Source organism: Bombyx mandarina, chromosome 19 (assembly GCF_030267445.1).
Source record: "Bombyx mandarina strain Sakado chromosome 19, ASM3026744v2".
NCBI lineage: Eukaryota > Metazoa > Arthropoda > Insecta > Lepidoptera > Bombycidae > Bombyx > Bombyx mandarina.
Window position 1 is genome coordinate 7888229 of NC_143225.1, and position 15791 is coordinate 7904019.

Sequence of the window (15791 nt, forward strand, 5' to 3'; positions counted from 1 at the left end):
CTCCGACCAATTAAGTATTTAAATAAAATTTCGAGCTTTGTTTTGAAGTATTTTCTGTGATTATGGCAAGGAAACATTAACAGTGCATTGTAGATCTTCGATTTTGGCTTTTTGAGATTTTTGTTTAACGTTATACAATTGCGTTTCCTTTTATAATTTTATGAATTTCTTATTTGCATTACAATGTTACAGATTCTATAATTTAGAAACCTATTCCATAAATTACGAAACTATTTTTTATTAAAAAAAAAAACGTGCTTTTTTTAACTGGTAGCAAAAGAAATCATTTTTTTTTATGAAACGAATCCCCCTTTTATCACGCGTAATAAAAATGTATGCAAAACGAACTTTTATCACAGATCCGAGACAGGTTTTAATATATTATATTAGAGCCGCCAATCCAGTAACGCCTGAATTTTAATAGTCCCACATATTAATTATATGGACATAAGCTGTTGTTTACTTGCGATTAGTCACAAAGATCCGAGTCCATCTGCCTGGTATATATATAGGTCTCCACGACAACCACACATTAGTAGTTCACAAACTGACACAATGAAGACTGTGAGTAAATTATTTCAATTAAATTAAATTTAATATTTAAAACTAAGTATTTTTAAATAGTTTTTAAAGTATTCAGTAGATATTCAAGGGTTAATTATTTTTATGGTGATTTTTTTATCACGCAATTAGGATCACCAACACTACTTCTGGTCTTAGTTTACGGGAATGGCTCTATACAGGATGTAACAATATATTCGCAATAAAAAAAAAATAAAAAAAAATAAAAAGTTACGAAAATCAACTTTATTTATATTTTAAAAAAACTAGCTTCTTATATATATATATTTTTTTGCTTAGATGGGTGGACGAGCTCACAGCCCACCTGGTGTTAAGTGGTTACTGGAGCCCATAGACGTCCACAACGTTAATGCGCCACCCACCTTGAGATATAAGTTCTAAGGTCTCAAGTATAGTTACAACGGCTGCCCCACCCTTCAAACCGAAACGCATTACTGCTTCACGGTAGAAATAAGCAATATTCACACGTTATGCTATATTATATTTTTCGCTTTTATACAGCATAAGATGATGATCCTAATGTCAATTTTTTCACTAGATTATCTGCGTTGCTTTATTGGCATGCGTGTGCATGGCGTACGCCGCACCTCCCCCATCGGCTGTCGAACCAGCCAAGGCTGACGAGCTTCTCCAACCGGAAGAAACTCATTGGGGTGGACGGGGTTGGGGCCACTCTGGTTGGGGCCACGGAGGACACGGAGGCTACGGTCGCGGTTATGGAGGATACGGTGGATACGGCGGACACGGCGGATACGGCGGCTATGGCGGATACGGCGGTTATGGCGGATATAGCGGATATGGTGGACTAGGTGGATGGGGATACGGAAGCGGCTTTGGCGGCGGTTACGGCTACGGCTGGAAACGCTAATTCCAAACACCAAAATCTAATTTAATTTTTTACATTAACACCCGGTATTACCATCTGTGATGATGAATTTTTATTTCGAGTAAACTTTTTTTTTCAACACTAAAATATGTTTTATTTTTCTACTAAAATTAAGAAAACTACCTTTTTATAACGGATATCCATAATGAAATCAAATTACGCGTATCAAATGATATGTGCCTTTTTTAGATTATATTAGCAAGCCTAGTGGTAATTTTTCAATGCCCTTCTTGTAAAAGTTAGGTGTACCGAAGCCAACAAACTCTTCAAAGGCATTTTGCATTGCCACTCGGCGGTAGATTGAATATCGTCAACTTCCTCTATCGTCTTTAGTTCGTCGTTATTGACTTCAGTTTTCAGGTGACCACGTTGTTCATTTTTTAGATCAAAATTTTCAAAGTCAGCCGCATTCAAACCAATAACCACAACTCGTTATTCGGTCGATTATAGTTTGTTTTTATTTGTTATTGCTTAGATGAGTGGACGAGCTCACGGCCCACCTGACGTTAAGTCATTACCGGAGCCCATAGACATCTACAACGTAAATACCACCACCCACTTCAAGACATGAATTCTAAGGTTAGTTTTTTACAGTACAATGCCTGCCTCGCCCTTCGAATCGAAACGCATTACTGCTTCTCGGCAGAAATAAGCAGGGTGGTGGTACCTACCCGTGCGAACTCACAAGACGTCCTACCACCAGTAATTATGCAAATTATAATTTTCCGGGTTTGATTTTTATTACACGATGTTATTACTTAATCGTGAACATTTAAGTGGGTACGTATTTCATTAGAAAATGGGTAACTGCCGCGGGACTCGAACACTGTTGCATCGCTAGATATGACTGCACCTGGCGTCTTATCCTTTAGGCCACGACGACTTCAAAAAGGACATGTATTTTTTTTTTTTTTTAATTGCTTAGATGGACGGACGAGCTCACAGCCCACCTGATGTTAATTGGTGACTGGAGCCCATAGACATCTATAACGTAAATGCGCCACCCACCTTGAGAAATAAGTTCTAAGGTCTCAAGTATAGTTACGACGGCTGCCTGCCCCACCCTTCAAACCGAAACGCATTACTGCTTCACGGCAGAAATAGGCAGGGTGCTGGTACCTACCCGCGCGGACTCTCAAGAGGTCCTACCACCAGTACAAATAAAATTTAAGACAACTTATTTATCTAACGAAAAATGTTGAAGGAAGCATTTCCATTCAAATAGTATTACGCACATTTTTGCGCAATAAAAAAATATCTAAACAAATCTACGTTCCAGTTTCAGCAAATAAGGGTAGACTTGGCTCTGCCCCTGGCATGCAAAGCCCATGGGCAACGGTAACTACTCACCATCAGGTTGGCCGTATGCTCGTCTGCCAATAAGGGAAAAAAAGCTGTTGTTAATATAGAAGCTGACTTCAAAAATCGGTGAATTACCTCAATTTAACTATACTTGAGACCTTAGAACTTACATCTCAAAGTGGGTGGCGCATTTACGTCGTAGATGTCTATGGGCTCCAGTAACGACTTAACACCAGGTGGGCTATGAGCTCGTTTTCCGACCTAAGCAACAAAAAAAAAATTTCGTTGAAGAAGTATCATTTGTTAATCAATCTGTCTATCGGAAAAAAGTGTAAAAACACTGAATAAATGGTGTTTATTTCTTTATGTGGTATTTTAGTGTTCTCATTTTTTGTATTCTCATTAATTATCGTCATTTTCAGCTCACAACAAAATACCACAGGATTTTATTTTGTGATACCTAAATAGTTTTTGATTTTACCATTAATGTATAGGGTGGGCAAAGCTTACAGGCCAAAGGCGCTGAATCTCAAAGCACGTCAATGCAGTAGGGCACGTACTTATATCTGTTCAGCGCAATAAATAAACAAAGACAACAATAGCCGAACTCGAACATAGCTCTCACTCTTTCTCTGTCCTAGGGATTCGCAGGTTACTATTCGACTTAAAACGTCCAGCTTAATTATGTGATCTTTGTAATGAGATACTATTACTATTTTTTTTACTGATCCTTGGTAACCTAAGGGCTACTGCAACTACGCACGGCTTGGCTGGTTAGCTCGCGGGGCTCAACCTGGGAGGTTTTGCTAACACTAGCCTTATTATTAATAGCTGAACATAGCTCTCACTCTCTCTCTATCCTAGGGATTCGCAGGTTACTATCCGACTTAAAATGTCCAGCGTAATCATGTGATCTTTGTAATGAGATACTATTACTATTTTTTTTTTACTGATCGTTAGTAGCTTAAGGAGTAATCCAACTACGCACGGTTTGGTTGGTTAGCTCACGGGGCTCAACCTGGGAGGATTTGCTAACACTAACCTTATGCCCTGGGGCATTGCTTCGTTGAATCTACCACTGGACTGGGATTGCGACCCACTGAGAAGATCCGGCGAGAAACTCAGTGGGCGGTGGTGGGTTTACTGGTGGTAGGACCTCTTGTGAGTCCGTGCGGGTAGATACCACTACCCTGCCTATTTCTGCCGTGAAGCAGTAATGCGTTTCGGTTTGAAGGGTGGGGCAGCCGTTGTAACTATACTGAGATCTTAAAACTTATATCTCAAGGTGGGTGGCGCATTTACGTTGTAGATGTCTATGGGCTCCAGTAACTACTTAACACCAGGTGGGCTGTGAGTTCGTCTATCCATCTAAGCAATAAATAAAAAATTGTGGTACTACGACAAAGTTTCATATTACGTCTGCTGTATTCGTAATTTTAAATTGTTGCTGTCGATGAGAGAAAAATTCATGACCCTCCTAGTATTAAGTGGCTACAGAATCCTAAAGACATCATAACATGAAAATCGCTGTTCACATCAAGCAAATTCGGCTGTCAAAATATCTCGTATTCCGACCCATCAACTCTTGATAAAAGTTGAATTTATTTAAAGATCTCCGAATCCAGTTTTAAATCACGCTAGTTCTAAAACGTGATCATATAAATAATACATATCAAAGATATTCAATTTACTCATACCACATATGTATAAAACCTGTGAGGCCAGAATTACAGTACACATGTCACATTACTAAGTTATAAACTTGGACAACAAATTTAGAAGAATTGGAGGAATGTTTTGTTACGTTTTAAAGTACAAATTTACTCCTAATAAATTGAAGTTTTTCACCGGAGAATAATAATACAATATATGTATTAATATATCTACACTTAGAAAGAAAGGTCGCCGATCGAATTCATATTTCTGAATTGGTTTAAAAAAAATTGCTACACAAAATAACCTATATATAAAACAAACATACCTACCTAATTATTTTAGTTTAAATTTATTCATACATTAAATTAAAATTATACCGGATTCTGTCAACATGTTATCTTTGACCTTACAAATACACATACGCTATAGTACCAAAAAAAAAAACAATTACATTCGTTTTTTTAGACGGGCACTGGGCTCATCTGACCATTTTTTCTGTAATTCGATTTTATTTCTAAGATAGTAAAACTAATTTGGCCTAATACACATTTTTTTTTTTTTTTTATGATTGTAGGATTACTGGTGGCCCGGAGGCCTTTCCAGTTTCACCAGGACAGGGTAATACACATTTGGTAGGTAGGTAACATAGCTTAATATTCTACAGGTTTCATTTATCTAGAATATTTCCAACCAAGATCCCTGAAACATAGCAAGGTCGACCGTGAGTTTGATCACCCCGTCTATGCAATTACATAAAATTTGAACCTCGAATAACAACCTCTTGTCTCAATGTAGAGTTGCGACATTCACACTTAACGATTGGTAGGTCATGCACCTATTCACTCGTCTGTACAATAAAATAAAATAAACCTATATCTCCTTAATTGCTTTCATAACTTGCCTACAATTTTATTACGAGCAGACTACAGTACCATTAAGATTCTAGTTAATCAACCGGTGACTCAGATCGTCTTAATCTTTGTTAAAAGTGTTGCCTACCAAGCACGAGGTCTAGGCAGGAACAAGCTTTAAGCTATTGCATAGCTTTTCTCGCGGGCCTTGAGCGCTACGACCGAATCATGAAATTCCGTAACGAAAAAAACCTAACACCCCTCACTCCGCCTACTATGTAGCTCGCATTCAACACATTCACACGTTGCGCTTGTGTAGTGTTTGTGAATAAGCGCGTGGCGTGACGTCATACTACATGCGCATCATGAAAAGTTTGCCCATCTCTCTCTCGCGCGGTCTATCTTATGAGTGTGAAGGGGACAGTTAATGTTTTGCTTTTATTAATGTTTAATACAGCGTGGTCTTGTTTTATTATTGTTTTAATATTAAATTATCATTGTCTAATTATAATTGCATAAGTTGATAAAAAATGCTATGCAACAGCTTTACCGCGGCAGTTCCCGAGTGCCACACGTTTTGTTTTGTTTCGTATGTGTGTTCACAGAACAAAATCCTAGTCTAAGGCACTCGAATACGAAACGTTTGATAATCGCTATTACATATTTATCATTATTATACATATATCATTATTATATTTTAACCTAAGCGTGATACTGTTTTAATCAATATGAAAATTTGAAAACATTGTAATTTTTTCTATCATCATCATCATCACCAGCCCAGTCGTCCACTGCTGGACATAGGCCTCCCCCAATCCACACCACTGAGCCCGGCCTTCGACTCTCCTCATCCACCTCCTGTCGACCTCCTTTCGGAGGTCATTGCACCACCTAGCCAGGGAGAGTTCCACATTGCGTTATCCTCTGCGCGATCTTCATTCGGGAGCCTGTTTGCTCCAGCGATCGTCAGTTCCACGGCATATATGGCCAGCCCACTGCCACTTCAGCTTACTGACTCTTTGAACTAAGTCGATGTGACCAGAAAATATTGCGCAGAATAAAAATTTTGAGGTGACTCAACTGATCACGTGAGCTTAAGAAACTAATAAACGTCTCAATTAATCTTCAAAATATACGTCTAATAAGTAAGTAGGCTTGAGGAAAATGTGATCATAAAAATAAAAACCGTAATTTGTATTAGAACAAATCATAATAACATCACGCAAAAAGCCAAAACTGGATTTAAATACAGAGTTAAGAATTGTATTACCCTGAAATTCATTAAAAATTATATTGCTCTAAGCTGTTGTACATAAAATTTAATAAAATGAGAATGATTTTATAGGTATAACTTTTGTTGTCGAGTACTTCAATAAAAATAGACCTTAAATCTCCTTGATTATAGGTATTAAAATAAAAACTAAGACAGAAGGCCGCATTCACGGTGTGATATCTATGAGCTCCGGTGACCACTCAACCCCTGGCTCGTGAGGACACGATCATCCATCACCCATATTTGGTATTTAAAAAAAACCATAAAATATGAGTATCACTATTAGACAAATAATCTTAGCGCAATGCGCTTGTGTTCACCAATTATTTATTTATGAAATGCTTAATTATAAAAATATCAAAAAAAGTGCGATGTCCCAACTTCCAATATCGATCACAATATCTATTTTTTTTATACGTATACGACAAAAAAAACTATACACAGGCAATGAGTGAGTAAAACTATAGAAAGGCCAATGTCACGAAATTAATTAATAAAATAGTGATGGTATCCGTAGGTCATATAGTTTTCGGCAACACTTTCGGCAACCTAACGATGGTGTGTGACGAAATGTTTCATAAATGACGAATTTTAGATTTGTGTTCATATCTAAACATCACGTATACCTATTTCCTTAAAAATAATAACATCTTTTGCGTCGCAATTAACAGAGCTTTTCCTCTTCGAACCATTTAAATAGCTACTCGTGGTCAACCGAGGCATACACTGTTCCGACAGCACTCCAAGATGAACATTGTAAGTACAATTATATTTTAATCTTTATGTACTCTGCCATTTCATGAAAATCTTTATGTACTCTGCAATTCAAGAAAATTGTTAACTCGGGGTCACTAATTTAAATCATATTTTTATGTATATTTTTCATTGTTTAGACAAATGTTATTGTCAGTACCTACCTTAATTGCCTAATTTCAAAATGAACAGGCAGTACAATTTTCTTTGTTTAGGTATTTCATTCTCTTTACAATTATTTTATTTATTCAAAATAATCACGTACTTTATCTTTAGTACATAATAAATTAAAATTAGGATAGTAAGTAGTTTACATGGCATCTATGGTGAACACATTTGCAATGCAAATAAGAACGTGAATAGATATACATATTTTCATTTTTAAATTGAATATTGCTATAAACCATTATTGATTGTTTAATAGAATCTAAATTATTTCGTGAATTACATTATCCTATTTAGTCCTACAGCATTAGCTGGAACTATAATAATTATTCATTTTTGTCATCTTTAATTAACTTCACCAAATTGTCAGAGAGTAACTCTCAATCTAGAGTTGTAATTGCAGTCCTGCCTATTTTCTTTGCGAAGCAGTAAGACATATACCATAGCCTTGATACCATGAAATTGAGTCTTTGCTCTAGTGTCTCAAGAAGTGTGACAGAATTCACGTTTCGTTGCCTTTCTTCCATTTTTGAAAGATATCTTATTTGCTCCGGTAACATTTTAACACTATATAGGCGGACTGTAAAGCTGTTTACCCATCCAATTTACGATATATGTTAAACGATGCTCGACGTATGTCATTTCACACAACTGCACAAAGCCAAAACACGCTTGAGTAGACACATTATAATTTCGACAATTGCTAATTTTGCAGCTCTACTATATCACTGTTTTGATCTGTGCGTGCCTCGCATATGTCTCCGCTCTCCCTTCGGTCTTCACGGGAGCTGAAGACCTCCAACCCGCCGAGTCTCGTTGGAATCATGGCGGTGGACACCACGGCGGTGGACACCACGGCGGCGGTCACCACGGTGGTGGTCACTACGGCGGTGGTCATCATGGTGGCCATGGAGGCTACAAAGGTGGTTATGGACACGGACGCTAACTGCCTTTTAAAAAGCTGTTTACATAGAATAGTCTTATCAAGTTAAGGAGCAACAAATTTTAATTTGTGACACATCTATTACCTATAACTACCTACTTATAACGTTAAAATTAAATTATTACCATCTTACATGATGTATTAAATTCAATTTTAAAGAACTTGACAAGCAGTAATTGTGTACCATTAGTTAAATCACTTACAAATGAATTGTATTTTTAAATTTAATATTAATTAAGCACTATGTACAATGTCTTCTAATTTTTAATATGAATAATAAAAAGTACAAAATTTCCTATTTTCTTTTACATTTCGAGTCCCTTTAAAACCAAGATTTATGTATTACATGAGTAGAACTGATTTCCAAATATTTTGTATTAGTAGACTCTATTTTGATGTGGTACCCGCATGCTATTTGATCATTTGCATACAGTACGATTCTTTAGAAAAAAATACTTAGTACAAGGCGATTTAATTTAAAATGAAATGACAGAACTGATCATTGAACTGAACATCCACTGATCAATTATCTATTTTTCGTATAAGATAAATTAGCATGAACTATTACACTAACGTTAAATGCCAAATGATTTTCAATAATTTGTGACACTTCAATGAACGGCAGATTGATTAATTAATTCTCATGTTTTTACGCTTATAAATACCTAATATTCTAGATGCAAACTGGTTTTATGTATTTCGTCTTGCTTAAAGAAGTTAGTCTACCTAATAAAACAGAATGACGGTGGTTATAATCCATATGCCAGTAAAAAGCTATGGATTTAAAATCCGATCATAATTTGAAAATGCTTTTAATTTTTTTGTTTCATTGCCGCGATTCGATTATATAAGTAACAAATTAATTCTGGAAATCGTTTTGATAATTATTTCACGACTCGCACAATTCATTAGATTATTACATACGTATAAGACATTTTAGCGTTGCTTTGAACATTTTATGTATAGGTAAATAGTATAAATAATCATGGTAAACAGAGTCGGCTTATGAAAACAGCGGCATTGGTGTATGCCTAGCATTGGTGATGTCCATAAGTGACATGTCCAAAATAGGAATTGCAGTAGCATAGCCGTATTTATTCCTGCGAGAAATCGCAGGTTCGAGATCCGGCACCAGTGATGCTGGTTCAGTAAATAATAGGTGCGTTAGAAAAAAAAAGGTGAATTATTGTTTATATGTGTTACAGAATTAAGTGTATGATACTTACCTAACATGTTACACGAACGGCTATACAAAATACAATCAGATAGACGACAAGGCTATTTACCCTTTATTAAAAAAAAACTTAGCCTTAATAAAGTTGTTATTTGAACGTTAGGTATGACATATTAAACTCATAACTACCTACGTTTAAATATTACGTAAATTCTTTTAGATTTTTCGATAATTTACATATAAATATTAATAATAATAAGCCTTTATTGCTGTTAAAATATACAATACTTATATCTAAATATTAGGATTTTATTATATATTTTAAGTATCGACGTCCGGTATGTTTAGGAAACAGCTTGTCTTTCGACATAGGCCTCCTCTAATGTCACATATAATAAAATAAAAATAAAAATAAAACATATAAAACCAGAGAATAAACTGTAAAAATAGTTTTAATTATGTTTATGACTCTTGAAATCCGAAGATAACTACGATTAGGTACAACAACTACATTAAACTCAACATAAATCGACCAAACACTACAAATATCTAACCGACCTTGATCTATAACGTAAACCAAGCCAGTTATCCAGCAGAGGGAGAAAGCCTTTCCCCGTGACCTTCAAACATAATGTTCCCGGTCCCAGTTCAAAACTATCGTTCTTGTTAACAACACTGAGCTCGTGTCACTGTGTCCTTCAAACTATAATTTACTATCAACTAAGAAGAGTCTGTCTCGAAATGATTGTAAGTATTTATTTGTGTAGTTTTCGACATGCCTCAATCGATAAATAAGATCTAACCTAACCTAACCTAAGACCTAAACTTTTGTATAAAATAAATATAAAATAAACAAAAGGAATCCGTCCGATGGGGGGGAGACACATTAAAGGAAAAACAAAATTGTTATTTTTATTTCATTCCGAGCATTTTCATATTTATCTACCTTTTAAACCTTCTGTGGACTTTCACTAATAATTCAATACCAAAATTAGCCAAATCTGTTCTGCCGTTCTCGAGTTTTAGCGAGACTAACGAACAGCAATTCATTTTTATATACCTACCTAGTCTTGCCATAAATACTGAGACAAAAGAGAAAAAAAATTCTATTAAAAATAACATTTATTACTTTTACAGTGTGTTAGTTTAATACATAAAAATAAAACAATTTAAAGTATAAAAAGCTTATTCGAAGTGGTCTCCATTGGCTACAATACAGTCCTTTAAACGTTGAGGCCAGTTATCAATAGAAGCACGGGCTCTTTCCATGGGAAAAATTTTCACTGCCAATCGTACGGATTGCTTTAGGGACTCCAAATTATCATGGCGTTTAGAGCAAGCCGTACTCTCTAAACCTGACCATAAATCATAATCCAGCGGATTAAGATCGGGATTAGACGACGGCCAGTCTTCAGCTCTGATGAAGTCCGAAACGTCGTTTCCAACCAAGACTGCGTAGACCGAGCTTGCTGGAAGGACCATTCTTGATTATTGAACATGGTGTTGTTAAGGGGCTTCACTACCTTCTCAAGAATGGTATCTTGATACACTTGTGCCGATGTTTTGATACCTTTTTCACAAAAGTATGGCTCAGTCACTCCTTCATAGCTAATACCCCACCAAACCATCACTGAAGTCGGATAGTGCCCACGTTGCACTCTGTCGACTAATTGGGAAGCTTCCTTGAGCATAGATACGTTCATTTTGTTTGTTAAAATGTTGCTCAATTGTAAAAATTTTCTCATCCGTAAACAAATATTTTTCTATGAACTTCCTTTGCGTACCGCTTCAGTAGTTGTTTCGATTTTACCACCCTATTCTCTTTTAAATTATCAGTTAAGAAATGACCAGTACGTCTCTTATAGGCTGCAAGTCCTAAGTCATCTTTTAAAATACGCGACATGGTTCTAGGTGCTATCTTCATCTCCCGAGATAAAATCTTTTGCTTTCGGACAGGATTTCTTGGAATTATTTCCCTTACTGTTTTGACCACCTGTTTCGAGGAGGTCTCATTGCACCTATCAATAGCCCGGTACACAAACATTTTACTAATACCAAGCGTATGGAGAGTTTTAAAAATTGCATTTGGCTCCATACCTACTTTGTGTAATGCAATCACAGCGTTTCGGTTCTCTTTATCACCCCACTCCACTTTAATATCGAAAAATATTTTATAATGGATTGGCGCCAAAATGAGAAACCTCAATGAGCAATCATATAAAAATGACAGATTCCAAATTCAAATGTTATATTTTGTTTTTTTTTAAATTAATTATTGTAACAGTATTTATGGCCAGACTAAGTATAGATTTGTTTAGTTTTCGACATAAACTTTTTTTTATTTTTTTTTTATTGCATAGCTGTGTGGACGAGCTCACAGCCCACCTGATGTTAAGTGGTTACTGGAGCCCATAGACACCTACAACGTAAATGCGCCACACACCTTGAGATATAGTTCTAAGGTCTCAGTATAGTCACAACGGCTGCCCCACCCTTCAAACCGAAACGCATTACTGCTTCACGGCAGAAATGGGCGGGGCGGTGGTACCTACCCGTGCGGACTCACAAGAGGTCCTACCACCAGTAATTACGCAAATTATAATTTTGCGGGTTTCATTTTTATTACACGATGTTATTCCTTCACCGTGGAAGTCAATCGTGAACATTTGTTGAGTACGTATTTCATTAGAAAAATTGGTACCCGCCTGCGGGATTCGAACACCGGTGCATCGCTTCAACATGAATGCACCGGACGTCTTATCCGTTAGGCCACGACGACCACATAACTAAACTAAACTAAAACTAAAATGACTTACTTCGATTAATTTGAAAGAAAACTTTTTCGTTGTCGTACATCATTTTGACGTCTAAATATGAATGCTGCCCCCCACCTCCGGACGTAAGGTCGAATTTTATTATGTTACAGAATAACGATTATCCTAACATTTAACATAACAGTAGAACGCGTAGAAATAGACAGAGCGAACTGAATAATGTTGATGAATTAATTTAAATAAACACTACTTACTAAAGTACTACTCAATTTTTGGTTTAGTTAATACTAGCGACCCGCCCTCGCTTCGCTTCAGAAATTGTAATTTATTATTGACTTCTCCACTATTTAATGGATGTCATTATACATATAAGCCTTCCTTTTCAATCACTCTATCTATTTAAAAAACTGCATCAAAATCCGTTGCGTAGTTTTAAAGATTTAAGCATACATAGGGATATAGGGACAGAGAAAGCGAAGCAAAAAAAATCATAACAAAAAAACTTCTTCAGCTATTTGAATGGGATACATTTAATTGAAGTTCAATTAAAAACATCGAATTGGTATTAATAACAAATAAAACGGTCCTTTAATTACAAAGATAAATGTCACGTATTAAGCGAAAGGTCGCTTAAGCCAAATTGAAACTCGATTAAACGAAAAAGTAATACTGAAAAGAGATAAATTAACATATATAATATGTATATATAGAATTTAGCTTGCGAGAGAATGAGATAGACTTCTGAAGGTTTCACTTATTCTACTTGGGAGCTGCACACATTTGTAGTACCTGGTTTTTAGTTCACTGGTGGTAGGACCTCTTGTGAGTACGCACGAATAGGTCCACCAGATGCCAGTTCCAAATTGAAGGGTGGAGCAGTCGCACAATACAATAGAGATTAAACCGTAAATTCACAATGCGATGCCTATAGGCCAGGGTAATAATCATTCGGGGCCGGGTATGCCGTGAGTTTTACTGGTGGTAGGATCTCTTGTGAGTCCGCACCGGTAGGCACCACCGATCTGCCTATTTCTGCCGTGAAGCAGTAATGCGTTTCGGTTTGAAGAGTAGGGCAGCCGTTGTAACTATACTTGAGACCTTCGATCAATAATAGCTTGCGACCTTAGAACTTATATCTCAAGTTGGGTGGCGCATTTACGTTGTAGATGTCTATGGGCTCCAATAACCACTTTACACTAGGTGGGCCGTGAGTTCGTCCACTCATCTAAGAAATAACAAAAAAAAAACTACCTCATAGTCTGACAACTCTCACACAATGCACGCATTCTCATTCACTCATCCTATCGTAAATTACAATTAAACTGAATCAGTCAAGAAATAACAACAGCCTTAGTCATCAAATGAAATTAGATTATGTTTCTATGTCAGTAAAGCATTGAATTAAAATCGATAATTCTACTGGCTATTTGTCTAAGGATTAACATTTTAAGCTTTTTTTATCTAGATAAGTGATCGATTGATCGTGTCGTAAGATTTATTACCATTAAATGTTTTACATAATACGATCGTCAGAGCTATCTTGCCCCTATCTTGGCCCTAACGTGTAGTTCGACACTAGGATAAATTAAGCTTATCTTGAAAACATCGTTAACCCGATTATTTTTTTGTCATATTTATTTTATTCGATGATAGTTAACGTTGCATATTATTTGACCCCTTACGCTGCAGAAAACCGTTCATTAAATTAAGAACCATAATTTTACCTTCGATAAAGAACAATCCAATTACATTTTACAAATAAACTCATTATCAGGCATTCTGTTTCAGATAAAATTGGTAACCTTGTCGATTTATCTAAAATTCACAATGGGCGGTGTCTTGGATCCAGCCTTATATCTTGTACCGAGTCCACCGTTCACAGAAAAATCTCCAAACGAGAAATGGTCAAGATCTGATGATCACAGAATAGAAAGGGATACTTCCACGGAATCAGCGCCAGGTACACATAAATGTACAATAATTTCTCAAACACTCAAAGATTACTCAAGCACCAAAGTACACATAACAGAAAAAATCAAAAATTATCTTTCCAAAATTCTAAATAACATTAAAATCATATAAATTAAAAAAGCGTTTGCCCGCGACTTCGTCCGCATGGAATAGTTCACAAGTAATACTTAATTTTAGAACAAATTTGTTTAACAGAAAAAAACGTTATAGTTAGCCAATGTTAATATATAGACATATGCTGTCGCGGGCTTTTTTTAAGATCTTTTAAAGGGAAACAATTCTCGCATACATTACTTTAGCGAAACTTTAACCGTTTCCGCAGCGCACGCAGTGGAAGCTCTCAAAATGGATTAAAACCCCGATTTTGGAACATTATTTATTGGTGCTCCGCTTGCATTGGTCTTAGCGTGATGTTATATAGCCTATAGCCTTCCTCGATAAATGGGCTATGTAACACTAAAAGAATTTTCAAATAGGACCAGTAGTTCCTGAGATTAGCGCGTTCAAACAAACAAACGCTTCAGCTTTATAATATTAGTATAGATAAAATCACTTAATTTCAGCGAGCGGTTGCGTTACAAATAAAGGGAACAGTGAAGAAGCTATGACGACATCTGAAACATTTTGGCCTTTCGTTCGATCAGTGAATTATGGTGCGACGATCCACGTGCCTCTGTCTTTCAGCTTATCCGGAACTTACGGGAGACCAGCACCCGGATCGGGTATAATCAGTAATACGTATGCTGCTATTTCTGGACTCGCGGGTGGTGTACTCAGTAAATCTGCACTAGCTGGAAACGGTTACAGTGCCTACGTACCAGGATCCGGAGCTGTCAGAATATACGGGGGCGACAACCAACCGTCTTGGGGTGGTTGGGGAAATGGCAAATGGGGACATTACGGAAAAGGCTAGGATAAGGATATATTATACTTTTTTAGAAACCTCAAATAATAAACTATTTCTATGGGTTCCGCGTGTGAATTATTCCCATAGCATCGACAGTTTGTAAAAACAAAAATCGAATTGTGGTAAGATATAAAAGAAAAATCAGATTCTCAGGAATAAACTAAAACTGTGTAAAGATAATAAAGGGAATAAATTGAACGCGAGACATAATTATCTGCAATAATGTTAAATTCTAAATAAAATATGTAAAAAAAAATTCAGTTTTATTCGTACACACTAATAATTTGAAATTAAAAAAATTTACGAAATCGTAACTTATGTAATTATTTATTATTAAATTTATTATTTGTTATATTATTTTAACTTATGTAATAACTCATTTTCACTATGCTTAGCGAATAAATGATTTCTTTCTTTCTTTCCTTCTTTATTATATATGTTTCATTTGATAGGCAGGAGTGGCACAGGATAATCCAAGAGAAAGTTCTTAGAGGAGGCCACGACCCTCATCATTGAGGATTATCGACGCAAGGAGGAGGAGGATGTATTAAAAT

At 36.1% G+C, this 15791-nt stretch overlaps 3 protein-coding genes across 3 annotated transcripts; all 3 read left to right on the plus strand.

Annotated features, from left to right (window-relative positions):
- Positions 1-419: 419 nt before the first annotated feature.
- Positions 420-1555, plus strand: CPG19 (cuticular protein glycine-rich 19). Its single transcript, XM_028176042.2, has 2 exons — positions 420-564; positions 1121-1555. The coding sequence occupies exons 1-2, from the start codon at positions 442-444 to the stop codon at positions 1448-1450; spliced, it is 453 nt and encodes a 150-aa protein (XP_028031843.2). The 5' UTR covers positions 420-441; the 3' UTR covers positions 1451-1555.
- A 5627-nt stretch (positions 1556-7182) lies between these two features.
- LOC114244087 (uncharacterized) lies at positions 7183-8706 on the plus strand. Its single transcript, XM_028175808.2, has 2 exons — positions 7183-7306; positions 8184-8706. The coding sequence occupies exons 1-2, from the start codon at positions 7298-7300 to the stop codon at positions 8412-8414; spliced, it is 240 nt and encodes a 79-aa protein (XP_028031609.2). The 5' UTR covers positions 7183-7297; the 3' UTR covers positions 8415-8706.
- Positions 8707-10111: 1405 nt separating this feature from the next.
- Positions 10112-15503, plus strand: LOC114244691 (uncharacterized). The gene is made up of 3 exons (XM_028176579.2): positions 10112-10332; positions 14148-14319; positions 14894-15503. The coding sequence occupies exons 1-3, from the start codon at positions 10327-10329 to the stop codon at positions 15241-15243; spliced, it is 528 nt and encodes a 175-aa protein (XP_028032380.2). The 5' UTR covers positions 10112-10326; the 3' UTR covers positions 15244-15503.
- Positions 15504-15791: the final 288 nt, after the last annotated feature.